Genomic DNA, 27,912 nt, shown 5'->3' on the forward strand with positions numbered 1-27,912 from the left:
TTTCCATTGAAGTCACTGGAGTTGTGGTAGTTGGATGAAAGCAATATAGAGCCAATAGGGAAGAGCAAAGACAAATCTGTCTAGGGCATGTTTAATAAATATTTACCATAAAGCAATTTATGAGAAGGAGTCTCTCTGGATCTTTAGTCTTTAATAAAGCACTCTGTTTATTGCATGTTTCCTAAAGCACAATTTGAACTACAAGCCTGCAATTTAAAGTTTACCAAAATGGAACATAGMCAAATGGAATGAAAAATATGCAGTGCATATCCCCAGTATATACTGTCATTCATTATTTCTGTGTTTTTAATTGACAGGGTACAAAACAGGAACAAAATAGAGACAAAAATATTTGGAAAACAAAATTAAACATGAAGAAAATCTTACAACACAGTAAAGGTATGTCCCTCAAAACTAGGCTTGGAGTAAATTTTGATGCTGAATTACAAATGCTTTGTTAGGCAGGTACTGTAATGAAAAAAGTCATGCTCTGACTGAAGTTCTGAGGCTCATATCAATGACAAATATTCTTTGCTTCGGTGGGATCAACACTTGAACCCAGAGCTCAGTAACTCTCCAGGTCAGTGGTATCTGTTAACTGCAACAGCAAAAGCAGCTGGGTTACATGAAACAAAAGAACTACCTGGGGACACTGGTGGTTGTGTGTCTTAGGGACAGATGTGGCTATGCCACCATCAGATTGACTGACATACACTGCCTGGCTGTGGCTTCACCTCTGTGGTCATTCATTGTGGAAAAAAGTGGCAATTGCCCGTTGGCTGCCCATACAACACTGAGTGCCCTCCATTGGCAGGGCTCACTGCCCCCTATCACAAGAAGAAATCCTTCCCTCCACAGCCTTACGGAAATTCTGACTGCAGCTTGGCACAATCTGCTGACCAATTTCTGCTAAGCTGAGCTTCCCCCAACTCTCACTGAGGGAGTCCTGCAGGATCAGGACCCTCAGGAACTATGTGGCACATCTCAGAGCACAAATTATTTTCCACCAACCCATCATTAACAAATCTTTGTGAAAGAGCTGTAGCTGTAACAGAAACATATACATTTGATACTGATTCAGGGAAAGTACTTACCTTATTCTAGTGTAAAACCAATGACAGCAAACAATGAAATACAACACAAGTTAGAAAATGCCTTTCAATGCATGCAGCACTGTGATTAGTCATAAAACCCTGATGAGGTTTAGAGGCAATATAGGATTTTTCATCTCTTTTGAAAATAAAAATTGAACAAATTATTTCCTCAGATTTCAAATCAATCTTTAAACTTCTATTTTATATAAAATTCAGCATGCACTTTTTAGAAACTTAATAGAAATGTCATAGAAGCACAAACCACATCATATTAAATTTGGCATAAATGTTGTGAATATTCAGATAGTTCACCTAATATTTGAACTCCTTATGTTCTTTATTATAAATATGTTGATGCTTAATTTATATGCATTTTTCAAATAATTACTTTTTACTAAAAATAMATKAAGCACATGAAAATGCTTTTCCACATGAGTACTTTTTGTTAAATCTTAAATATATAATTTGTATTTTAATGTTCCAAAATAAGGATAAACATTCTTTGACCAAATGCAACATAAGTTCTCACTGAATCATTTGTGCCAAAAATGTGAGAATATCTTTACAATGAAGAGCATGGAGTGATGGCTATGGAGGGATTCATTCTGTTATCAATCAGCTAACCATAAAATAGTAGGTGGGGATAATATTTCTTGCATTCCTTGCACAACGTAAATTCCTTTAGATCACATAACAAGTTTTGGAATAAAGAAAGCAATATCAGACCCTTAGTGTTCAGCTTATAACTACCCTCAATTTCTCAGTACCTTTGACCAGAATTAAGTTAATTAGAAATCTCTAAGGGCCTGCCCTGTACACAAAGAAATGRCAGTTCTGTAATGCACATGCAAGGAAGTGTGAGGTGTGTGTGCAGTGGACAGGCTGAGAGCTGTGCTTCCAGAGAAAAACAATGTGCAAATGAAATGCAGAGTTGAACATGGGCTCTTCTTAGGGCAGAAGTACAGAGGCACAGAAAAACACTATTTCTTATGCCTGGAATAAAATAGATTTTTATCCTAAGAAGAGCCACATGGAACACATGAGAGTTGTGCCCAAAGCTTTCTTTATAAATGGAGAGAAAAAACTGCACTAAAAACTAAATTTCTTTATAAATGGAGAGAAAAAACTGCTGCACTAATGAGGAATAATCAGCACTAGCTTTAAAAGGGACTGGATAAATTAACAACTTGTATCATCTCCCCATCACAGGACAGACTTCAACTCTTGTTAAGCTGATGTTACTGCAAGATTGTCAACACAGGTATTTGCTTTCAGGTGTTTAAAAGAGGCACTCAAATTAAGCATCATTTGCAGCTGCATCCCTATCTTAAAAATACTGCTTTTTAAGGAGTGATTAGAATAGTTCACTCAAAAGTGGAATGACTTTAAGTAACATATGAAAGTATCCATCTTTGGCCCTTTTTAGTCGCTGCCAGGTAATTTGTATGCACATTTAATCTGCCTGTTGATTTTTTCCCTCAGCAATTATCTCGGAAGAAAAAGAAATCAAAGAAATGGCATCCTGAAGAAACCTTTGCTGGTGAGAGGATGGGGGTCCTTGACTCAGAAATCAATGGGACAGAACAATGTCATGACCCTGGCTGTGTGTCTGCTGTACCAGGATCTGCACTACGACTTGACAGCTAGGCCTGTAACAGAACTAATTTCAAATCTTTGGGTTGCTGAGAAGAGTAGGGTATTCACAGATTTTGCCCCTGGAGTGAGCACTGCAGCGAGGAGCAGGGACATYCCCTGTTTTGGATGGGAAATAAAATCAAGAAAATCCTTATTTGGTTTACATCCCTAGAGATCGGCTCTCCCTGCTGGCAGGTGCTTTCCCTGCTTSCCCTCTTACTCCAGCCCTGTCTGCTCAGATCCAGTCTGCTCAAGGAGAGAGCAGCTCACTTGCCCATGGGCTGAGGGAAAGCTGGCACAGCACCTGGGTGTGCACCTGGGGGTGCAGGCAGCCAAGCCAAAACCTTGGGCATTTGGGAAAATCAAACCTTTGTCAGCCCACAGGGTGATGGAAAAAAAAAACCACAGGACAAGATGTGTGGAAAGCCAGGAATTTATCTGTGTCCCAAACCACGCCTCCTAGTGTAGATTGGCTCCTTGCTCTAACACCTCACAGGCTAGAGGCTTGCCTGCTGCAGCAACATGRTCACAAACATGAAAATCTAGGACCGAAAGCATGGCCAGTGAGTGTAACTGTGATGGTGCTGGAGAGGTGTAGGGGGTCTCATCCAGGTGGGTGGTGGAATGCTGRGTTGTAAGAGGACTGAACACAGACTGCATTGGGCGTGGACCATCAGCAGGTTCWTATCTAGGGATGTTCATGGCCTTCTGAGACAAGGCCAAAATTCCAACAGGAATTACTTCCAATTTAGGAGACACAGATGTTTCCTAAGGTATCCCAGCTTTGGGATGAATAAGCCAGGTAGATAATAATAAGCCAGATACCAGCTCTCCAATGGCTTTCTATAGAATTAATGGGATGAGGTAATTACAGAATCCTGGTGAATGGTTTAAGTTCAGGCTGTGCCTTTCTGCAGCCCTGCCAGAGAGCCCTGGGGTGGCTATTGCCCRCAGAGCTCTCCCCTGGCAATGATGGTGGGAGGGCAGAGCACCCAGAGGACACTGCCTCCTCACCTCTTGCTGGAGAGCTGCCTGGGAAAGGGAGCAGGCAGGACTTGTGTGCCCTTCAGTGGAAAATGAAGGAATATTAAGAATGAAAGCTAAGTCCTATCCCTAGAACTCATAGTGTGAATTCTGGCAGCCCTGGTGTGTGCAGGAACATCTAGGGAAAGTGCTAATAGATACTGATACAGGCTCCCTTCTGATACCTGGAGCACTCCATGGAGGTGACTGAGTGTCTTCATCATTTTACAGGTGAAGAAAATGAAGTGCTGGGGGTAAAGTGAGATGGCCAAGTGAAACAGCAGAGCTATAGGAAAACCCAGATAAGAGTATTTATTGATAATGAAGTTGCAGTTTACTTGCAAATAGATTTCAGGAGGCCTACATAATAATTTTGATAAATTAAAATGTGCAGATAGAATTTAAGCTAAACAGAGGAGTCAATGCCAGCACATGCCAGCATATGAACCAGATAMACCATGGCATGTAATTCTGCCTCTCCTAAGAGCAGCATGTCTCGTATTTTGTAGTTAGCAGGGACTGGAACTCCATATCTGGTTTCTGGGAAATAAGCTGCCATTGCACTGTGTTTCCCAGGTCTTGGTAAGGGAGAAATCAGTGCAGTTTGGTGTGTTTTTCTCTGTGGATTGTACCAGGTGTCAGTTGAACAGGGTGGAAATCCTCTGTCTCTATTCTGATATTTAGGGGAATTTTCCAAAGAGCCTTAAAGCTCTTTAACAGGACCAAAATAAAAGCAGGGAGGAGACATCGTCTGCCCATCTGGTTCCTTCTCTAGGCAAGGTGTGATTACTTTCTATGGCCATTCTAGTATAACATATCTCACATGACTGGTTGTTACCCCTCAGCTTGGGTGTCTAGTCCACAGTCTAGCAGATCTCATTGCCAGAGAATTTTCAACCTCAGAATCACTTTTTAAAGATCTGTTCTATTCCTGCTTATGGTTCCTAATTCAGTGCTTGTATTGCTGGGTAACCTTATGCTTTATTTTTTCCTTACATTATTTGTTCTGCTTATTTTATTTTTAATTGCAAAGTAGAAAGATGTGAATATTTTAGAATGACCAGTTCCCTTTTCCATGGTTTCCTAGACACTGTTAATGTTATGGAAGCAGAGCCCAGCAAGGTGTGTAAAAGCAGTGGAGCGTGTACAGTCAGTGCTGGGACCAGTTTGGTTTGGGGTTGATATGGGTGCCATGCAAGCTGGTGCTTCTCRGTGGAAAGGAGAACAGGGCTAACTAGCAATCAGACAATTCACTTTGCTACTGTTATAAAACATTACTTGCAGTGTCTCTGCTAATTCAGAAACCTCACAGTCTGGAGGTTATCTAAACCTAATTTCTTCATTGCTGGTTTTGAAATTGTTCAATAAAAAGAATGGTTGAACCTATCTATGGAGCAGGCTYGCCTCTCTCTGCCAACCACTGCCATCGATGAGTTCCTGCCCGGGAAGCCACTAGCATTTCACTTCTACTGGAACTAAATTGTTAGAGAAAAAGCAGGTCATCTCTTCGTGATGCAACACAGGAAAAACGGGTTAGCTGCCAGCGAAACCCATCTCAAGAATGGGAGAATCAGGAGGGTGCAGACTTGGTAAAATCTTGACAAGGGGATGAATATAGAGCTCGGACCATAGGAACCTGATATAGTGAACCCTGTTTCTGAACAGTATCCTTCTTACTAAAAAAAGGAAATGAATAAGGCATTAGTTGCTAACACAAATTTTTTAGAGGCACAACAACATTATTTTGTGCAATGAACAATACAGAGGAATCTTTTGTATCTTTGAAAGGATATAAATCAGCCTTACATGGCAGCACAGCTTTGAACAGGAATATCCTTTCTTAGGTCCCAGCAAAATGGTTTTTTAACAGTCATTGCTGCATTACAGGACCACAGCAGTACTTGGAGGTGATAAAGCCCCACTTTCCCTCCTGCATTTTTCCACGAGGCACAACATACACCCCTTCTGTGCCACTTACTTTGTGGCCATCTTAACCACTGACTGTTGCAGTCAGGGCAGAGYATCAGGAAAGACAGGATTTTACAGATTTCCCTTTGAGAAAGGATTCCCTGAGCCACMATGGTTCTTACTGAGCTCAACACTCATGTCATGCTGGAGAAATTTCAGTGCTTTCTGWGGTGGGGTGGGATGAGGTGAAGCTGATACTCACAGGACGACTTCTACGTGGTCCAAAGCCCACTGATCATGACCTGTTCCGTTGTGACGGGGCTGCCACCAGCGCAGTAAAACTCCTTTCATTCGTGCCTCCCTGCCACACAAGCACAAGAACCTGTGAGAGCTGCAGACTATTGGTGTTTTGCACATCCCTGTCCATCCCCAAATAGGAACTGAGAGCAAAGTCAAATAATTGTTTCTATGTCATTGAGCACCAACACATTGTATGTGTAAAATGCTTAATGGTTAAAAATGCACACAGATAAGGTGGATTTTTTCTCTTATCTTCAAAACAAGTATTCTTTCTGTTTTTCTTTCAAGTGTATTGATAAACACTAGCCCAGAATTTCTTAATCAGCCTTCCCCTTAAGACATCTTTGTTTACTCTCTCATCAACATTTTTTCTTCAACCGTGATGCAAAGATAGATTATTACTTAGCAGAAATGTAACTTGTGCACTCAGAGGTAATGAAATGTGACTGGGTACTCACAAGGGAACATTATAAGACACTCTTTGGGCTTGTATAAAGTCCTTTGGCTGATGCTGTGCAATTACTTGCCATGTAATTCCATTATTTACACTGTATTGGAGGAGCACTGCCTTGTCTACAGTGTTAGGATCACTCAGATTGGTATTGCAACTGTCTGTTTGTGAAATACTTCCGATTTGCAAAACAAACATGATTTTGCTGTAAAACACAGAGAGAAAAGGTATTTTCAACATGCAAAATATTCCAACAGGGACAACAGCATTTCTAGKTTTATAGCAGTTACCTTATCAAAACTTGGAGCATTTTCAAGAATCATTACTTTAACATGAAAAATAAACATACAAAAAAACATGCAAAAAACCCAGCTCCCCTTTCAAAATAATAGTTTACTATGTRTAACATGTTGTTGTTGCAGGCAGTAGATTCAATTTTGCAATATATCTGCATAAAACTGAGGTGGATAAAAATGCAAACATGAAAATGAAAATTTAAAAAGGTTAAATAAAGGTTGACTATAATAAACTGCCTAAAAATACATATCATATTCTACCTGTGTGTTCAAGTAAGAAGAGAAGAGCCTGATTTATATCTGGCCCATTGGCCAATTCATCCTGTTTCTAATCTTGCTTTGGACAACTAAATATAAACCAGTCCTGAAAGCTGTCACTCTGCTAAGAGCCAGCACAGCCTGGTTACATTTGTTTTTCCATGGTCAAAGGGGCTCAGTAGATGAAAAGGATGCTCCTGTTCATTGCCAGGTGAACATAATTCTATTTGACAACTGAAATGGGAAAATGAGCCTGTAATTACTAAATAGCATCTTTAGTCATAACCATCGTGGAGGCACATACAAACATRGGATTTGTCTTATCAGATCAGGCACTGGTCCAGGCAGTCTGGTGTCCAGTCTTTGCCAACAGCTTCATTGTCAGTGCTGGCTTACACAGACAGTGCTCTGTTGGGCATGATGAAAACATCTGACCTTTTCATCTGACATCCTCACTCTCCATCTCCCAAATYGAAGTCACAAAGSATTTTGCCAACCCTGATGTTTTCTGCCAACCTCATCCAACTGCATGGCACAGCCAGGTCAGTCCATCCTCAYCAACACTGGCCCACATGGCTGCACATACATGTGAAGAGTTTCCCTTCCCATGAATTGTTAAAAGAGCTGTTCAGGCTCAAGCTATTACCTTGCTCGGGTGAGATCCAGAGGCTTGGTCACAGCTTGTCTTACTTGACATCCATTAAAATAGAGTGAATCTCCATGGGCGTAGGGTGCCAGCTGTCCACATCCATTCCCTATCACTCCCCCCTGAATGGTTTCCCAGTTTATTTCAGTGACTCTTTCAGATTCAAAATTATCTTTAATATAACTTGGCAGATCATGGCTAAAAACAGAGCAGTCATCACCTAAAAATGACACAGTGAAGTTGTAAAACAAAAAAAAAATGAAAAGAAGTGAGAAGATTGAGTTACATGTCATTGTAATTCCATGCAAGGTTGTGGCTCAATATACAGTGTGAGGACAGCCTAAATATATTTCAACTGATCTACTAATAATGTTCACATTGATATAGAGCAGTCAGTTTTACACAATTGAGGCTGTGAGTCTTATTTTTTACAGCAGTATAACTTCAAGAACTGCAGCACAGTTTCTCCTGTTTTGCATTGACACCAATAGAGAAACCTCAAATTGCTGGTTGAAGGCAAGTAGGTCTAAAAATTCGGAAGGGATCTGATCTTAYAAAGTTACAAGGCTCTCCTGGAAGACATTAGACACTGGCTTCACTCCCACAAAGCACTTAGAGGCTACCAAGGGCACTCAGGTACGATTAGACATGGGCTTAGCTGCACTGAGGGATTAGAGTGGAACATTCTGTCCTGTTGGGGCACAGAGTCCCTTACAGATGCCAGCCACCAGCATCTGGATCCCATTTGTGCAWCCTCTGGGATGCACCCTTGGAAGGAGTACAGGGGTGGAAACCAATTCCGGGTAATCCAAGTAAAGTAGCCAAGTTCTGTCTTCAATAAAGGCTGGATGGACTTAAAATGCAGCGCCAGACAGGAGACACTGCTGACTCAATACAGAAGGAGTAAGAAGAGTGAAAAGCTGTTATTTGCAGCTCTGACAAATTACTAATTTTGAATTTGTTACTCAGACATTCCAGTGATGAATTTGGACATGATACATCACTTTGTCTCTTTGTTTAATTTTGAGCTAGATTAGAGTGTGGCAGATGTACAAGAGAGAAACAGAAGAAATGGAACCTTGGTATCCTTCGTCACAGATGCAAATGGCTCCAGTTGTGCAATACCCGTGGCCACTGCAGAGCTTTGGGCAYGCTTCCCCAATGTACACGTGATCGATTGCCCAGCTCTGCTTCTCCAGTTCTTCTCCCTTCTGAATCCACCTGAACTGAGTTGCACTGCAAATATCAAAATCCAAACACTGTGTTACGGTGTCTAGCAATTAAACACATCTGTACAGTGACATTCTAATAGACCAGCAGCAAATGTAAGCAAAAATGCCACGTGAGGGGGCTGTGACTTCAATAACTGGAAAGACCCACCCTGCTGTATCATTGGCAGTACTGACTTCTGTTTACTAAAAGCTTYGTGAAGAACATTAGTTATGTATCAGATCTAAATCCTGCAATGAGGAATCATTTTAAATTCACCAGTTGTTCCTGGTAAACCTTGCCAGCGAGACAGCTGTCACTTTACAGATCCACAGTGAGCTGAATTTCAGTAGCCTACCTGGATGAAACATGGTCAGGCAGCTGGATGGTTATTCTTCTCCACATGGAGCTGTTGACAGAGTTATAGATGGTAGCTTCATGGAATTGGAATGGGGAGCAGCCAATGCTATTAGATGAGGAAGGAAGGCAGTGTGTCTGGACGAGTTGCCATGAGTCTGTCCTGTAGGAAGCAAAAAAAAAAAAAAAGAAAAAAAAGAAAAACGGTTTTAGAACAACTGAAAAAACAATGAAAGGAAAACAGGTAATTTTTAAGGGTCTTGACATTGCCTGTCTTACTAAACAAACAGAAGAGATTGTCAGCAATAGTTTCCAAACTCTGGACCCTCAAATAAACAAGGGGTGAGAGGCTGAAGCACAGATTTAGCCAGGGACGATGCTTCAGCATGAGGTTTGAGGTGCTGTGGAACCCTTGGTGGTGGTACTCTCAGCAGTGAGGTACATGCAGCTGCTCTGGGCTGCCTGGCAGGAGGATTTATTTAGGAAGCTGCTCCTTCACCTCTCTCTTACAGTGTTCAGAAGAGTCCCAACAGAATTTGCTACATTTTCACCCACAATCATTTGAGCACAGAATATACCCTCATTTTTACAAATTATAACATGCTGCTATTCTACAGCATGAGACAGTGTTATTGTTTGCTAGTTAAAGACCAATTTGGAGTTAGGTAACTCCCACTTCATTACAGCTTGGTCCTGCRAATGTGTTTTCCTGTGAGCACATTTTTAACAGGAACATGCTCATGACTGTAACTGCAAGCTCAMTGCTATGAATCTGTCAACATCTGGGATAAATTATAAAGAGAATTTATTGGAGTTATGTAGACAAATCCCAGTGCTTGCACACAAGCTTTGTTCAGATTCTGTTGCAACATGAATAAGAAAGTAATTGCTTTAATAAATAAAAGCTCTCTAGGTTTTTAATGTCATACTATTTCTTTTTCAGGTCTGTGTACTCTGTTGCCATTTACCTGGCATCCTTTGTATACTCCAGCATCACTGAGTGAAGGTCCCCACAAGAATTTGCCTCGCAGCCAACCACGATCTATAGCACAAATAAAATCAACTGCTGTAACAAGTCAGGTAGACATTTAAAGTGATATATAATCAAGTTATGTTCTCCTTTTTTTTTCTTTATGGGGTGACAAGAGATTGTCAACTTACAACATGGGCAAAATCCATCAAAGGAAAACAAAAGACAGTACTTCAGATATTGCTTTTGCTTTAAGAATTTTACTTCCTTGCTACTGTTACTTCCTACCAGAATCCTAACATTTCATTTCTAAAGTCCAAATTAAATATCTAAACAAACATTTTTTTTCTGAAACAAAAAGGTATGGCAGTTCCTTCACATTTCCTGAAGTGAAGCACCTATGAAATTTAAAATTCATAGTGATAAACATATGGACATAAACTTTAAATCAGTCCAACTTAGGAACAGAATTACTCTGAATATTTAAAACACTTGACATATTTGTTCCATATGACAGTAGAAAGGTTACAGTAGCCAGTGTACATTCTTGATTAGATAATAAGATACTAAATTTCAAAACCAAACAGAAGCCATGTTAGAGCTGAGTTCTTAGTTTAGAAATAAAACCTTGGCTGTGAGTGGTGAAGAAAAAAGGGGGAGAGAATCTGGAGGGAAAAACTCAGCCATAAGAGTTTAGTAATAKGAACTATTAAATCCTCAAGGGTTATCACAACTTTGGCCTTCAAATAGAGGAAAAAGATTACGAGCTGGGTAAAATAAGCATTTTGGGTTGGGTTTTGACATTCAGTATTAAAAAATTTATGAGATTCCTCTTTCATATAATTTCTTTGAAGGTGGCATGCTGAGTAGGGGAAGCAGTGCTTTAGGGATTATATTAGACAGTTAATATAAAATAGGCAGTGATGTTGAGAAAAGGTGAAAATATTGATCAGTGGAAGATGGAAAATTCTGAAACTATCTTGTCAAACAGAAGAGCAAGAATAAAACCATAATAAGAAAATGGATTAGTATTTTGATAACYCTACTTTTATGTTAATTCCTGGTTTATGTAAGACAGGGTACTCAGGGAAGAACATTTCTGGAAAACAACTACTTGTTGCCTTTGGCCCTGTGCAGAATTCTATCTTAAATCAAAGTAAAATACTCAGCAAYGTTTCTCTGATTTTTAGGTCATCTGTCATGACACAAGGAAGTAGTAGGGGTACTTCTACCTCAACACACTTGCATTTTCCATATGACACTCTTCTCCAGCCTCCTTTTGCCTTGCCTTTTCTGTTTCTTCACAAATTAGGTGAAAGTACCTTATTCTGCATGGCATCTATTCTCATGTCAGAAAAAAATTCCTACTGATGATTACTGATGATCCAGTAATTTCAAGAAAAAGGCATTAGACTTCCCATCCCTCTGACTAACCCCAAAATCATACAGACAYACAGAATATTTTGACATTTTATATTCATGCCAGTTTTCTGCTTCTCATTACCTACACTTCATATTTTTCTTTAATTTCTAGTAAAAAGCCATTATTAATTATTCATCCAATTGAGCATCCTAGTTGAAAGAAGAATAATTTCTGGAGACACATTAGATGAATTTTTATTGTGTTCTTTACTTTGGAGAGAGAGAACATTTCTTACTTTAAACTGCATCATGTATCCTGGCTGTATAATGAGCTCCCTGGAGGACAGGATGTTGTGTGTTTTATCCTTTTTCTTATTTGGCCAGTAGAGATGGAATGATGGATTTCCACAGAACCCCGCAGTTCTGACTGCATTAGGGTAAAAGCTCCAGTTTTCTTCATGAGAGGTGCCTTCTATTAAGATGAGTTAAATACAATTACTGCATTGTCTTGGTAAACATCAAGGCTTAGTAATGAAYCCACAGAATCACTAGATAAAGTACTTTAGTGATATACACACTACATTTATGCYATCTGCAATGACACACAGTAAACTACTAACAGACATAATAAAGACATTCATCTCCACAGAGGTAATTAAAATGATTAAATAATAGTATTTTAAAAAAATGATGAAATGAAAATATAATACCAGGAATTTAAATGAAATTAGTTGGACTGAAATAAAAAAWTTTGTGYGTSTATATGTATGTGCWCACATACATATCTGAATATACAYGTATAAATATATATGTATACACACTCCTATTAATAGCATGAAGAATAGCATATAAACAGCATTAGTCTATAAAAGGAAATATTTGCAGAGTTAAAACAAATGAAAGTTTGCTTGCAAGTTCACAGGGCTCAGGTAAGGTAAGAACATATAATGCCAGGCAAGAGATGAGCTGTGGCAGCCTGTTTTACCATCATCAAAGGTATCCACCAGCTGGCTGGGGTTGATCTCTGCTCCCCCGATCAGGATGTTATCCAGAGCCCACTGTGCCCGGTCGGGGCCGGGCACCACCAGCCCATTGCTGATGCTGAAGGGCTGCCACCAGCGCAGGCGCGTGGTGTTGGTCAGGGCSTGCTCAGGGAGGAGGATGTAGTCGTGCCTCACTGAGATGTACTTTTGGTAATCCATCTCATGGAGCAAAGTCCAGGAAATCCCTAGAACAAAAACATGCAGGTTTAGCAACAAAAACAAAGCATATGGTAAAATCTTCTAAGGGACTAAAGTAAGATAATAGGAAATAAAAAGTAATAGTTTTGGTCTTCTGATAGAGCTTAATTTTTAAGGATAGTGGGCAACTGTTACTCACTGCAAGAGTAATGCTGTAATTGTAAAAAGGAATCACCTTGGGTGGAAGCCACTGATTACTGAAATAAGGCAGGAGGATTATGGAAAACTCCTGAGCAATAGATGGAAATTTTAGATGGGGAAAAAACTTTACATGAACAAAAATAACTTTACAATTAAAAATTAGCTTATTATTTTAGATCTCTGAAAATTTCTTACATATTCATGGTGCATGGATACAGAACAAGACTAGTTTAGCTGTAACTAAGGTATGCACTTGCCTCCATCAATGGAATAGTCTAGCAGCACCCCCTCCTTTCTGCAAGTCGGTCTGTGGCATGTTGTCATGTTGTTTTCACTTCCAATTCTCCCCCAGTACTGTAGAAACCTAAGAGTAAACATATGTGGTCACATCTGTCAGATCTGCACAAAGAGAGGTTTCCTCTCTGTTAGCAGACATGCTGAAATTGTCCCAAAAGCCAGCATTTTAAAAGAAGTTACATTGATATTCAGGTACTACAAATGTTTCTAGAACTATCACTTACTAGCTCTTATGGGAACCTTATGGAATTCAGCTAAGAACTGCCCCTTGGGAGGGACTTACCCATTGCAAATGTACCAGCCAGGGACAGACGGGGTGGGAACTGCTTTGCAAAGAGTTCCCGGAGAGTCTTTGAGGAATGGGAGCTCACTGTGTGTTAAGGTGCCCTCATATCAATGTAGGACATAAAAGAAGTKAATAAACTGAGGCAAGGTCAGCTGAGGACATTGGAATGATTGGGGCCAGAGATCGGAGCCAGTGGTCATACACTGACAAAACAGGCAGTTCCAAATGGATTTAATGGGGAAAAAAARGAAAGAAAATCACTCAGAGAGTACTGAACACTGGTTCAGCTGTCCAGACAGACTGTAGGATCTCTGCTCTTGGAGGTTTTTAAAGATCCAATGGGATATAGTCCTGGGCAAACTGGTCTGAATTCAGGGTTACCTGGCTTTGAACATGAGKTTGGACTAGAGATTTCCTGAGGCCCATTCTTGTCTGGGATTCAGAACACTTGCAGAATTTCAGAAGTCAGAGTGTCTGGCTTCATTAAAGCCATATGGTYAAGAGGAATGATGCTGAAGTTGTCCATACCATGTCCTTAGCTTGTCTAAACTGACAGAKTTCCATAGCTTTCCCCATAAGCCATCCTTTTCAACAGCATAGAAGTGGAATGGGTCTTGTAGGGGCACCCAAGAGAGGACAAGCAGCAGAGGTTCTGCTCTGAACTCCGTGAGACACAGCTGGTGACGCCAGCAGTGACACTGAGTGTCTCGCCTCTTTGCAGGACAGAAGTTGCTGATTCTTGGACATTTCTGGGACAAAGGGACCTGCTGCTTCACCTGGACATGCCAGACCCTTTCCACTGTGCTAGGGTGAGCCTTRCTCTCTGGGACCCCTCTGAAAGCATCAGCACCTTGAGAATCATAATCTCAGTGTCTGCCTCGGGCAGTGCTATTCTTGTGGTGGCCTAGGAATTCCCTGAGCTATGAGCTCTGCTGCCTGCTGCTTTGCCAGTGTGACACAGAGCTCCCTGGACAATGACATGGAAATGTGACCTACTTTGCCCCTCGCAGGTCCAGATCCTGAGTGACAGCCTGCCTCACAGTTGCACCTCCAAAATACAGAGTTGTGTCTTCTGCCAGAATTCCACACTCGGTACAGGTAYTTCCACCTTCTAAGGACATCCATAAATCTGGTTTAATTTCTTCATTGTCAAAGCGCTCTTTCAGGAAAGTCTGTAAGGAAGGTATTTAAAATAAAGTAATTTACAGGTAAGTAAGATTTTAAGTCTTTTTGATAACCACAGCTGGAACTGACCTAAGCATGTGTGAARGGCTCATGCCTTCACACTCTAAATTTTTCTCAGAGTGACTGAACATAATCACTTTTGGCTGAACATTTGGCTGCTTGAACTGAATTGGCTAAATGTGAAAATATATTAGAGCTGGACTTCAACATATTTGGGAGGTAATCCAGCAAATTAAAATTGGCATGTGCAAATGRATGGCCATGTTGGGTTTGTGTGGCAAGATTTTGATGGCAGAGGGAAACAGGGGGGACTTTTGTATGCACGGGAGAAAAAATAATCTCTATTTTGCAAAACCAGCAATCCTGGCACTAAGGAGATAGCAGTAAAACTCCCCTAAAATTGCTGCCATTTTATCCCAAATGTTCTTAATGTGATGGATACATTATGAATTAAAAATTGCAAACAAACAGTGATATTTGTTCATGTAAATAGTATTTCAAATGAAAAACAGAAGGTTATATTAATTCACATGATAATTGAGAAGTTGGTTTGTTACTTTTATCTTTTGAATTAGCAATGTCCAAGAGTCCACTYGCTTGTTATTGGTAACACAAGTAACAGCCAGGTGAATTAATTTTCTTATTTTATGCTATTTCCTTTCTTCCCTACTTCACCAAGCTCTTTCACAATAAAGAGAATCTTTCTGTCTTGATCACATATGCGCAAGGGTGATTTACATCCTATAATGATGATTGAAAGATGAACAGTGAACTATGTCACAGCTTTTCCAGGCTAAGTGTTATTTGCTAAGCAACAAAACCGTTCCTGAATAATGCAGTAATAGTTCTGTTAAAAAACTGATGAAAGGGCTGAAAATGGATTTGACTGTGATCAGGTTGACAGGAATCAAAGCTAAATTTCCAGTGGAATGAGTCTCTCCTCTCTCTCCTTCTCAGTCAMACTCATGACAAAATTAATTCTTTAAAACACRCAGTAAAATTACCTTCAGTGWCTGGGTCAGGTAGCAGTTGGGACCYGAATACCCAGGATCACAAATGCATTGCTCATTCAGGCAGTCTCCATGACCTCTACAGTTTTCCAGGCAACCAGGGCCCAGATAGAAATTATCGATGGCCCACTGCACATCTGAATATTTCTGGTAGAACCGAAACCTCACAGGACTAGATAGAAAGGAATGAAGAAAACCAGACATATGCATGAAACAGCTTTTCTCAACTGAAAAAAGGTGATTAAACACAATTTATTCATACCTGTACCACCCTCCAAGCTTCCACAAGTAGTGGAAGTAKCTATGAAATTGATTTTTTACATATTCATGATGTAAACAACATGAACATGACTATTCTGCAGTTCCCTTGAAAGAAAATGAACAGGCAGATATATCTCCTGTTGTGTTCCTAGGAAGGTACTCAATCCGAGACAAAATGAGTAGCAAATTCATACTTACTTGCCCACAAGGCTTTCAGGCAGTGAGTAAGTTACTCTTTTCCATCCTTTTGTGGGAAAGAAGACAGACGGCTGTGAGACACTCCCAGAACATTTTGGATCAGCTGGTAAGCACTGAGGTACTAAGTAACTCCAGCTAACACCAAAGTCAGTGGAATACTGCACATGGACCTGATTTTGTGCAAGTTTTTCTGAGGTTTTGCATCCAACAGAAACCTAATAGAGAAGAGATCATCAGTAATTAATTGTAGTGGTGGAGCTTAGAAAAGTTTTTGAGTCTGAACAGTGACTGCAGAATTTTGCTTGAAATGGTGTCAGTAAAGTGCCTGTATGGTACCAGTCATCCACAGATGTCTTTGCTGCTCCCAAGAGTGAGAACAGACACCATATTGTGAGTTTAATTTTCTTCTAGATAGCTCACATTTCTGGATTTCCAGATTTTGATTCTTGTGTTTCATACCCCAGTTTCACATGCAAATAAAATTAATCTCTCCTCCCCAACAGCCTATGATTTGAATATTTTGGAGAAGACCACAGATTAGGTAGACCATCTTTATGGATGGATGTGCAAAGGGCTCTTGCAACTTCTGTATGTTGCTGGGTTATTCCCTCAATTTAGGTAAAGGGGTGCATGAAGGCCAGTTAGGGTGCAGGTCAGCTGCAGGTTTGATGTGAATGCATGACAGCACAGGAGCAGTGTGTCCATCTACCGTGGAGCTGCTTTTCCCTCACCAAGCAGCTGTAACAAAATGGGCACYTGGTAGATGTGTGATATCCTCATTACATGACGTACACAGAACTGCAGTGCTGGGAGAGAAGAATGTGTCACCTTTTAGAACAGCCTGGGGTATTAAAGCTGACCAACAYGGAGTAAGTAAGAAAAATGAGGATGGCCTAATAACAGCACTTTACCCTGCAGGGAAWGGCTCATGTGTTAGCCTATACATCATCCTACATCCTGAAAGATCTACTTAGACCTGGAACAAAATGTGGTTTTGAATAATTATMTTGCAGACAGATTTTACCTTGAACTGCATAATCCAGCCTTCTGTAGGAGTCAGGTCGTGGGTGACTGCATAGACCTCTCTGCCATCGTGGCTTCCGCAGATCATGACACCATCAGGAGAATCACAAAATCTCTCAATTGAGCAATCATCATGGAATAACCAGTGTTCATTGACTTGAAAATAAATGGCAGTGTCAGTAATATACAAGGACAATATAAATTAAATGGGGAGTGGTGTTAACCACAAAAGGTGATTTGTGGCTTTATTTTTCAGCCCACATGAGAATTATTTAGTATTGCTCCTGAGAATGTCAGTATCCCATCTTTCCCATGTAAATATGTATTACATKTATCACATTTATTGCTGAAAACACYTCTTMCTACACTCTTAMATAGCATTACAGCATTATTTTTTAATATTCAAGAAGTAAGGATCTGAGACTTAAAACATGRACTTCTGTTGCRCTGAACATTTTGGGAGAGCCTTTTRGTGRGTGTTGCCTACATGTCTGCACAAAGTGTACCCCAGCACTGTAGCTGTTAAGGCTTGCAAACATACAGAAGAAATGCATCTTCTACAAAATTTAGTTGTAAACTTGGATTAACTTCCCTAAATAATATTTTTAAAAGTTAGAAAATATGAAATAACATGAGGATAAGAAACATGCTTAGAATAACCCAGCACTTTCAAATTACTTTTTCTTTCTTCGAAAACAAATTAATCTTCTGAGTAAGTTCATGGAGTAAAAAAATCTTAATTACATCTTCTCATTTTGCTTTTTTTTTTTGTGAACAAAAAAAGCAAAACACAAGACCTCTATGGCAACAGGATTGTCTGTGATCGCCACGACAGCGAGACAAAGATTCAGAGGGTCGGCAAGATCTGCACATTGCTGCAGTGGCTTCTTGTCCTTGAATTCAGACCCGGGGGAAGCTTTACCTGTGGTTTTGTCCTCCATGAACATGTCGAAGGCGATCCTGCCCGTGGGCCCCGCGTCGGCCGGGGTGCGCTCGTGCTGCGGCAGCGGAGCGCTGCTGAAGGTGTCGAGCATCACCGTCCTCTGGTCGGCCGAGCCCGAGATCAGCACGTTGTCGATGGCCCAATCGTTCTGGTCCAGCCCRTCGTGCTTCGGCTGCCACCAGCGGAAGCGTGTCCCGATGGTTTTGGCATCGTAGGGAAGGAGGATGTTCACAAAACTAGAATAAAGGTGGAAATTAGTTGTAGGAGAGTCGCAGGAAGAAGACACTTTGCAGTGCTTGGTGCTGAGCACTTAGACCATGTCCATTCCCCATGTTTTCTAGAATACATGGAAGCTGGGAAAGAAGAAAAAGACTGGTCTAGCCTATGTTCCTTTAGGACATATTGCTATCACAAAAATCCTTCTGATTACTCCCAGTATCATTCCTGGTATAGGGGCTCAGAGAGAGGTGGGAAGGGTCAGCACCCAGACTGTGGCATGGTTTGGACAACCTCACTTRCTCCAGATGTCCTTATGGGACCAAATGCAACAGTCTGGACTGGCAGGGTATGGTCATAAGGTCCTAATTAAGGGAAATRTTAAGAGGGAGAATTTTGAAGTAAAACAAAGATTGCTTTTTTCAACCTGGAGCCATTCAGCAGATAGCAATGTTCCAGTACAATTTTGTTTGTTCCATTACAACAGTAGACAATAGTACACAGGAATCTCATGTCCAGTTAAAATGCTAGTGATTTCTTGGTGTGATCGAATAAAATAACAYCTAATGAGTCCCTCACAACCCCATTTTCTATTAATCTTTTAAATTAGTCAGTGAGGAAAAGGTCAGCTCACACATATGCATGATTTGAATCTCACAAACATCTGAAAGTTAGGGCTTTAGTGTATCCATCCTTTTGATAGATAACTGCAGAAATGCAGCTCCTCCTCTACMCACCTTTTTATAATTAGCTTATAACAATCAGTGACTTGCCAGTAAGGAACTAGATTGCAAATGTTAGCAACTTAAAGATGCTTGTGGAACTGCACAAGCTGAACTCAAAAGGATGTGATATCCAAATCACAGCWGTAATACGTCCCATAGGTTCTTGTGAAACATTCAAGACATCCTTACTATAGTAGAGAAAGTTACACAGGCAGAAAGAAAATATTTACAAACCCAGGTTTGCTGAACTGATCATAGAAAATTTCCATTAAGAGGCTCCAGGTGATTCCGCCATTCACAGAATACTCCAGCAACACTCCTTGGTTGCGGTTATTAGGAGTTATCAGACATCCGTACATGAAATAAAACTGGATGAATTCTGCACTGGTGAGGTTCAAATCCACAGTAACTAACATACGGCTGCAGCCCTTAAAAACAATAAAAAAATATGTTAGCTGGTGTTGTCTGGCAAAATTTCTGTCCATAAAAAGTCTTAGACTCTGCAGTCACTATTAATTTTTTCATGCTGCAAAAATTTTAAAATTGCACAAAATTTTCTTAATCATTTCAAAGGCAAAGTTGCAACAAAACAACATATATATATATATATATATATATATATATATATATATTCCCTAAAGACATAATTTCAGCCATGTTTCAAAAATTCTTTTTGCTACTTGTACCTTCAGTTTTATGACACTCATGTATTCAACTTTCTCCTGAATAGAAGTTGGAGAACTCCATGCCTCCATTGTAAACCRTAAAGTTTTCCATGCAGAATTAATGAATCACTGATTATGTGCTGATGGTTCAACTTATGCAAACCATCAAATGGCAAAGCAATTTTAATACATGTGTTTTCCACAATACCTCATATATTTCACATTGTTTAATCTATTAGTTGGTATCTACTTAGTYCTACTGGCAGGAAGTGGAAATGTAATGCTTCTATTGGTTTATTTTAGAAAACTTTCATCTGTTTGAACCTAGTTATAAATTTGACAAAAGAGATCTACAAGCATAAATTTTACATGTTTCTAAAACAGTTTTAGCATTTTTAAAATCATGAGGTTATCTGTTAGTGAGCTATAGTTCAGCAGCAGTCTGGGTTACATACCTACATATGTAGTTAACCTAGGAAATTTTACTGTGAGCTTACCCTGAAATCAACCTCCTGTGAGACATCTGAAGGATGAGGCTACACATAGATGCAATGGGCTCTAGGATGACCCTGCTTGAGCAGGGAGGTTGGACCAGATGAGCCACTATGGCCCCTTCCAACTCAAGCCATTTTGTATTTCTGTGACTCTGTATTGTCAAGGATCAGGTGCAAGTTATATGAGTGCAAATAACTAGTTATTAATTTACCTCTGYGGTCTGATTAGAAGCCACACCAAACTCTGGTCTGGAAGTTTTAAGTGCCATGAAGCTATTAGGAGGGAATTTAAATGTCTACATACTTATACTGTGATTTAACCTGTCAGCTCCACTTTCTATGGCCCCTCTACAGCTCCTTTCAGAAGTCACACATACAGTACGTCATTTTCCTGGCTGCAGCATAGCAAGGAACTTCACCTTTCCTGGAGTGTTTCTGGCTAACCCTAGTCTGTAGGACTCATTTGACTTCAACTTCCAGCCAGGTAAAAGATTTAATTTAAAAAAAAAAAAAATGTCTGTTATGCTGTTATTTGTTTAATGCCTTGCTATTTAACTTCTGAGATCAGTCTCCTTTGTACTGTGTAACGGAGCGAGCTGGTCCCTGTGCTGGACACTCACCCCGCTGAAGTGAAGAGCCATCCCGGAGGCGACGGCCCCACAGACCGTGCTCAGTTTGCCCCCGTTCACCGTCAGCCAGTTCTGGTTCGATGGYGAGCGGTTGAAGTTGTCTTTCAGCTGTGTTGGAAGGGGACTCTCTGGCTCGTCACAGTACAGCCCACCCCAGTGCTCGTCGCAGCTGCAGAGCAAAACAAATGCACAAATCAGCTGGCAAAGCCTCTGCATGGAGGTTTAATCAGTGSCATGTTATTAAGGTACCATCTCATYCTGCACAGAGGCATCATTTACTAGTGCACAACTGGTATGTGGGGGTTTCGAACATCTGGCATGTTTTGTAGTTAATATGAAACAAAAATGACTTTAGGAAGGCTTAGTATTATGTATCATTCAAGCTTCTAATATWGAGTGCATTCCCAAAAACAGTAAAATCAGTAAAATACGTTGTGCTTGGATAGATAAACCAAGTAAATGTGCCAAACATAAAAATGTCCTGCTAAGGTTAAAGTTCAAGTTTCTGTAAAATTTTAGTTCATGGGTACTTTCTTGTTTTTACTTTAAATTGTTATCTCTCTCTCTCTTTTTTTTTTTTTTTTTTTTTTTTTTTTTTTTTTTTTTTTTTTTTTTTTTTTTTTTTTTTTTTTTTTTTTCCTCTGAATAATATTATAGTGTGTCAAAGACTGGATAACAGCTTGGAAATATGTTCTGCTACTACGAGATTTCACCAGGGATATTGTGCCTTGGTACTTCAGTGTTGTCAGGATAGAGGAGAACACAATAATATGCCTATTCTGCAGTGAAATATATTTCTAGCAAATACAGTCACAGTGCAATTATACAACCATTCTCCCATTTCTTTTGCCATTTGTGGCTGGAAAAAAAAGCAATACATCCATCTGGAAGGTATTTCTCTGTTGCCAAGACAGGCAAATGTGGGGGTTGTTGTTTGCTAACTTTGCAGGACTCTATGTGGACTGTTATGSAAACAGTTTGAGGATCAAGCCAATCTGCCTCCCCTGGCAAACCCTACCATGGAGCAGAAGCATCAGATAACACCACTCTAAATACAAAATTTGGCCTTGTGAGGAACTAGCATATATACTTTTTAGTGAATATATCCCAACTGCAGCCCAGGTTCTCTGCACTCAGCATCAGGCTGGGAGCATGGGGGCGTGATGTGAAATCCCTTGGGAATAACATAATTGGGAAGCTCCAGGACCTAGAGGAATGTGCAAACTCAAGAGTTACCTTCTCCCTAYCTGCTGGGAGGGGAATCAAGGTGCAGCAGAGGCAAGGGCAGAGCTGATGCATTGCCATAAAGGAAAGGACAGTCTGCCWGGCATGGATCATGAACCCTTCCGCTTGTTACTTCTATTCCCAAACGATCCCAGTGCCCTACTCAGTTTAACAGCAAAATTCACCTTCCTTTGTGGAATTGTGTCACAGTTTTTCCTGCAAGTTCATCAGAACAGCAGAGGAGGAGGGAAATGCTACAGCCCTGAGCAGGACAATGAGCAGATGGCACTTACACACAGTTGTCTTGCATGCACTTGCCGTGGCCACTGCACATGTCTATGCAGCCGTCCCCAATGTAGACGTTATCGATCGCCCACGTTTGCTGCTTGTCGAAAGGAGCAGGCTGGTGCCAGCGGAAACGAGTTGCTTGAGACCTGGGGGGAGAAAGAAAAACAGAATTGTGCATTTTCCAGCTAAAGAAATCTTTATTTTGACTGAAAGGAAATGTTAGTCTTGAGGCTAGGCTGCTCCTGGAAGATTTGTTTGATACCAGCACGACCTAGGGCTGGTTTCTGACAATGACAACATCCCTCCAAGAATAGAGTGCCCCCATTTTGAGAACAAGGAAAAGCACAGGTGCTGGGTATCATGCTGACCGTGGGAGGTAGGAAATGGATCACCAGTGAAAGCACAGCAAGTGGGCCATGGTTGGTGCTGTGGAGAGAAGGGTAGGAAGAAGGTGGTGCTGCCAGCTGGAAGCTCAGGCCAGTCATAACCATGTCCCAGCACAGTTCCAAATTTGAGGGATAGYTAGGAGCTGGATCAAGTCACAATAATCCAAATCCTACAAGTTTCACCCTGAGCCAGTCAACAAGTCCAAGTCAATAAATTTACCAGACTTTTTCTCTATGAATTCTCCCAACTACAGTCAGGTAAGAGCAGCTCTAAGGAGTGAGTTTGGAACAGGTGAGAAGGCCAATKMCCAGCTTGCAGCATRACCCTGGCTTTGCAGTTTCTTCCCTCYCCTCCACCCAGGGMTTGGCTGCAAATGTTAAGAAATTAYCTGTGGCGTGATCCTGSCCCTACTCAGTAATTATTTCCATTTMATTGATTGACATGGGCTAAGCTCCCGATATGTGAATTAAGTGTCTCAGCTCCCAAGATACATGATGAAAATCTAGACAAAACAGTCAGGGTACCCAAATTGCTATTTAACTCATGCAGGTGTAGACTGTGAGTCAAGAGCTGGGAGCAGATGAATTTCTGTAAACTATGAATTCAAGCTAATCCCTGTTCTGCTGTCCAGCACTAGATGGCAGCATTGAACTTTTTGTAGTCAGTTTTCTTTTGAAACTCAAAGAGAAACCACAATTACTGTATTTCAAATTATCAAAACAAATAAATAGTAAAACCCCCCAAAACTATTCAGTGTAAAAATGGACCTCATATGATAAGGTTATTACTATCCCATGAATTATTTCTTTATGAAAATGCTGCATGAGCTGAATAAATAAAATATTTATCCAAAGACAAATCTACTTCTCTGAGTTCAGCTCAGCTGCTCACCAAACAGCATTTTAAAAATAAATGTAAAAATTGTGAGGAAGTCCTCTAAGAATAAAGGCAAGGACCTATATATTACACTGCYTGCTTTGGCTGGGCACTTCACTAAAAATTTATGGAGCTGATGCTCCTGTGAGAAGCTTTGTATTTGCATCTGCATTTAAAAATGAGCTCTAAGTTAAAACAAAGTGCTCATTGMTTTCCAGAGGCCAGRGGTGAGGTAGCACCCTGGAGTGCASGAGCCCACAGAGGCTGCACAGACATGGATGGTGAGCACCAGGCCAAGCACAGCCTGCATGTCCCTAAAACATAGCGACACAAACAAGTGGAGACACACACCCACTATTACACAGCTTGAAATAATAAAGCAGCATAAAAATTATATTGCATCTAGACTAAAAGACCTATTAACTGCACYGTTCTTATCCTAAAGCTTAACATCTCCCTTGTTTATGGGATAAAGTTGTAATAACCTCTCTCAAGCAATGTCTATCCTAATAATTTTGGGAAATGGTATTACTTGAGCCAAAAAATACARTTATGGGATTGGACAAAGTGCATTTTTTGCCTCAGCAGGGCATCAGACTTCTTGTGACATATATTGCTCAAAAAATTCTTCAGTCTTAAAATCACAGTTATTTATAAACCTGAGTTTATCTCAGGTGGTAGCTTCCTTTCAGGTCCAAATTCAATTGGTTTGGAACATCCATCCCAGCCCTGATTTATCCCATTCAACCCCAGAAAGACTGTTCTGAACACAAATTTACAGTCTTTACACAAGAACTGTTGGGGTAATGGATTTTTACAGACAATACATAGTGAAGCTGCACAAAAGAGGAAGCACAGAAAATGAATGCTGGGAGCAACTCCAAAAAAAGGTGCTATTACTTGATGGAACTGCACTGAGGATAGGGAAGGGTACAAATGTCCCAAATTATTAGTAGTAGAACATGGACTTTTCCACTATTAATGTCAAAACATGTAGCAACTCTACATGTACTTTCAGTACAATTGCTAAAAAATAAAGGTCACTGTTTCCAAAATTGTATGTGCCTTAGGTGGTATCTTTCATGACAACCTTCTCCAGGCTCTACCTGTGCTTTGATACTTTTGAGCCAGCAGTTAGTTCAGCCTATAACTATCTGTGTGAGGAGATTGGGCTCAGCAGGAGAAGCAAAGCTGTGCAGTCAAATATTGCTGAGAGCCCGACGCCCTTGCTACCTGTGTTTGCAATTTTTATAGGAGAGAGCTTCATTTGCTTCTACTTATTTGTTGCTATAAACATGGACCAAACAAAAAAGGTGCAATTACTGTAACTCTATAATGTATCATAATGTTACAAATACCTATTTTAGTTACGCTTTTAGATTTACTCTGCAAAAAGCCAGAGGGAGTTACCTGGTGTAGTGAGGCAGAGGCAACGTAACCCGGGTCCACTTGTTGAAAGTGTCTGAAATGAGAATCCTCTGGAGATGGTACCTGTTGCATTCCACRTTAGTGGGAAGACAGTCTCTCAAAATGGGGTGCCAGGTCAGCCCAAGGTCCACTGAATATTCCAGTTCAATAGCTAAGGGTGGAAAGATGGTTAGTTACTTTAAAGATCTAGATCCATAGGCCTATAATAAAGTGCAAACCCCAGACAGGTCTAAACTGACAAAATAACCATTTGGAACTTTTCAAACCCTTGTGTCAGAGGCAMAAAGCTAACCCCTTTGGTGACAGTGCTGGAGGATGTGCTACATGGCATTGAGTGGGTCCAGCTCAGGAGGAGTCTGCAGGATATCTCTGCATCTGCCACCTAACTCAAGGGACCACAAATGAAAAGACAGAGCCAACTGTTAAGTAGCCAGGATTAAGTGAACTGCAGAATGCAAGAAAGTGATGTGACAGCACCATGGTCACCAAATTTTTTGGTTTTCAGACTGAAGGGAGTCAGCTGGATGTGATTGCTGTGTAAAGCAGAGCAACACTCAAATTCAAACTTATGGCTCTGTCACAAGATGGCTTAGTCAGCCTTCCACCCCTCCTGCAGACCAGCTCATTTCATTACCCAGCACAATTTTAATTTGAGTTTGTTAGTCAGTGAGCTTGTTTCCATTCAAACACAGTCTAGCCACATTACACTAATGTATTCATTTCTCAGCGAAAATCAGCAATTTCATTGTTTTGATGTTTATGGCTTATAAACTTTTATTATGAAAATTAAAGGTTAGCCAAGCTCACTAAATACTTCAAGTCAAACTTTCATGCAGCCATGAAAAAGTAAATAATAATAGGCACAGAACTGTAACTTGAAGTAAATGTTCCAGCTGCCAGGCATTCTGGCTGAGTTGGCTTCGTAAAACACGGAGCGTGGTTGCAGTGACAACGGTGATAAATCTGTGATCATTTTTTGATTACCACAGACCCATTTCTTCTACACTCATGCACAGGGAATGGCCCTTAATCACCCCATCAGTCCTACTTGATGTTTCAGCACAGAAGACAATGCAAWAGAAATACAAGGACATGTAGATACAAACAAGGGTAAGTGAGTWTTCAGTGTTAAATTTCTCTCACCAAAAGAAATGTTTTGCTCATCATGACTGGAAGCATGATTAGGTAATGTCAGTATCCTGCCTAAATTAATATGAAGTTGAGATAATGATAAGGGTAGTAGACAAAAAAAAAAAAAAAAAAAAAAAACAAACCCAACAAAATAAAGAAGTGTTTTTTTGCTGGTACATAGCTCAGTTGCCAAAACACTTCTAAACTTAGCAGAGATGATCTCAGGATGCTGCAGTCCTTTTAATACCAAAAGAAAGAAGAGTTGTTAAGCCTATGAGAAGCTTCAGATTCGTAAAATCAGAGAAGCCAAATCTGGGACTTCATGTAAAACCTTTTTCCATTTTTATGCAGAATTTTTAGAAGAATAGTCAGCAACCTAGCAAATTAACACATACCACGTGATGCAATGCACCATATTCTCATCCTCAGTAAAAAAATCTATACCGCAAAACCCTACCCTAAAAGGATGTAATTTAAGATGTATAAAACAAGCATTTAAAAGCTAGAAAGACCTATTTCTTATGTCTTAAGAATCATATAATGAACCAATTTTTAATTTCCTTGTGATATGCATTGAGTACAAAGCACATTTTTATTTATTTGCATATCTGTATGTATACATGCGTATATGCACATATAAAAGCTGGTTCTGCACTCAACAGACATCACGTGGAAAAAAGGAAGCTAGGTAATTAAAAATTGCATCATTATGTGTACATAAACATATATATATACACATATGTGCATATATCTAGGCTGACTTCATACATGGTTACATATAGATCTCCTCATGTTTATTATTTCATATGGACGACATACATTTTTGTAGTTGATGCTGCCTTAGCATATGTCAGATGTACGTTGGTATAAATGATTTCTTAGATATATGGGTATGAATGAGATCAGAATTGAGACTACACTGAAAATGCAAAACCACAAACCAAGAAACATATGCTGGGAGCATCCAGCTGCTTATTATTATACCACCACCCCAAGCAATGAACACCATCTATTAAATGGATTTGAGTAAGGCAGCTGTTAGTCTTTTTCTTAACTGGATTGAACTACAACTTAGGTGTTTTCAGGGAATAATATATTTCTGTTTATCTTAGGCTTCAGACACCTGGAATAAAAAAGTTGATGTTACAATATCTAACAGAAGCATGTAACCTTCTTTTGTTTCTCAGTTCTTGTTACATGAATAATGTAGCCAGAACACAAGTGAACTTTCCTCTCTGGTGGAGGAAGAGGAATGGCAGGGATTACTAAGAAGTCATTACCGTAACAGGAGTCTGTGACTGAGCAGGATGCTGCAAAATCTATTTGCAAGAAAGAGTCTTCATTGACAACGATGTCAGTGGTGATAACATAGCGGGTGCTGGCTTTCTCAATGAACACCAGAGCATCCCCAGTAGAGCCACAGACTGGCATCTTTGTCCCACCAGGGTGGAGCAGCCACTTCCTACTATCCAGTGTGGTGAAATCATCTTCCAATACTGTATTACCAGAGATATTTCCTCCTATAAGAATCTGAAACATTAGGAAAGAAATTCTTGTCAAAAAGATGTCTAGAAGTCTTCACAAACATACATGTGACCTAGCAACCTGAAAAAGGAAGAGATGCCAGTCTATATTTATTAATTCTGCTGGTCCAAAATGGATAAACTCACTTTGTAAAGAATTTAAGCTTTGAGAAAGGTGAGTATCTCTTTCCTGTAAAGGAAAGAGACTGGTTCAGCTGTATAAATCTGAAAT

The 27,912-nt window shown here is 40.2% G+C and overlaps 1 protein-coding gene across 2 annotated transcripts in view; it reads right to left on the reverse strand.

The window, feature by feature from the left end:
• The window catches only part of RELN (reelin), a 270,732-nt gene that overhangs the window by 3,256 nt on the left and 239,564 nt on the right, over nucleotides 1-27,912 (reverse strand). The window contains exons 45-64 of one of the 2 annotated variants that reach the window (XM_057364500.1): nucleotides 27,438-27,687; nucleotides 25,009-25,177; nucleotides 22,341-22,481; nucleotides 20,815-20,992; nucleotides 19,270-19,463; nucleotides 18,074-18,330; nucleotides 17,153-17,307; nucleotides 16,129-16,343; nucleotides 15,664-15,841; nucleotides 14,471-14,646; nucleotides 13,149-13,255; nucleotides 12,495-12,737; nucleotides 11,806-11,981; nucleotides 10,146-10,219; nucleotides 9,179-9,340; nucleotides 8,690-8,847; nucleotides 7,612-7,831; nucleotides 6,419-6,616; nucleotides 5,923-6,021; nucleotides 637-1,230 (exon numbers count right to left, since the gene is read on the reverse strand). In XM_057364500.1, coding sequence (XP_057220483.1) covers nucleotides 1,101-1,230; nucleotides 5,923-6,021; nucleotides 6,419-6,616; nucleotides 7,612-7,831; nucleotides 8,690-8,847; nucleotides 9,179-9,340; nucleotides 10,146-10,219; nucleotides 11,806-11,981; nucleotides 12,495-12,737; nucleotides 13,149-13,255; nucleotides 14,471-14,646; nucleotides 15,664-15,841; nucleotides 16,129-16,343; nucleotides 17,153-17,307; nucleotides 18,074-18,330; nucleotides 19,270-19,463; nucleotides 20,815-20,992; nucleotides 22,341-22,481; nucleotides 25,009-25,177; nucleotides 27,438-27,687 — 3,480 coding nt within the window. In that variant the 3' untranslated portion in view covers nucleotides 637-1,100. Of the gene's footprint in view, nucleotides 1-636; nucleotides 1,231-5,922; nucleotides 6,022-6,418; nucleotides 6,617-7,611; nucleotides 7,832-8,689; nucleotides 8,848-9,178; nucleotides 9,341-10,145; nucleotides 10,220-11,805; nucleotides 11,982-12,494; nucleotides 12,738-13,148; nucleotides 13,256-14,470; nucleotides 14,647-15,663; nucleotides 15,842-16,128; nucleotides 16,344-17,152; nucleotides 17,308-18,073; nucleotides 18,331-19,269; nucleotides 19,464-20,814; nucleotides 20,993-22,340; nucleotides 22,482-25,008; nucleotides 25,178-27,437; nucleotides 27,688-27,912 lie in introns of those variants that run through there. The other variant, XM_057364499.1, reaches the window with a different exon arrangement.

This window comes from Malurus melanocephalus, unplaced genomic scaffold (assembly GCF_030028575.1).
Source record: "Malurus melanocephalus ecotype Western Australia unplaced genomic scaffold, MMel_1.1 scaffold_39, whole genome shotgun sequence".
In the NCBI taxonomy this organism is placed as follows: Eukaryota; Metazoa; Chordata; class Aves; order Passeriformes; family Maluridae; genus Malurus; species Malurus melanocephalus.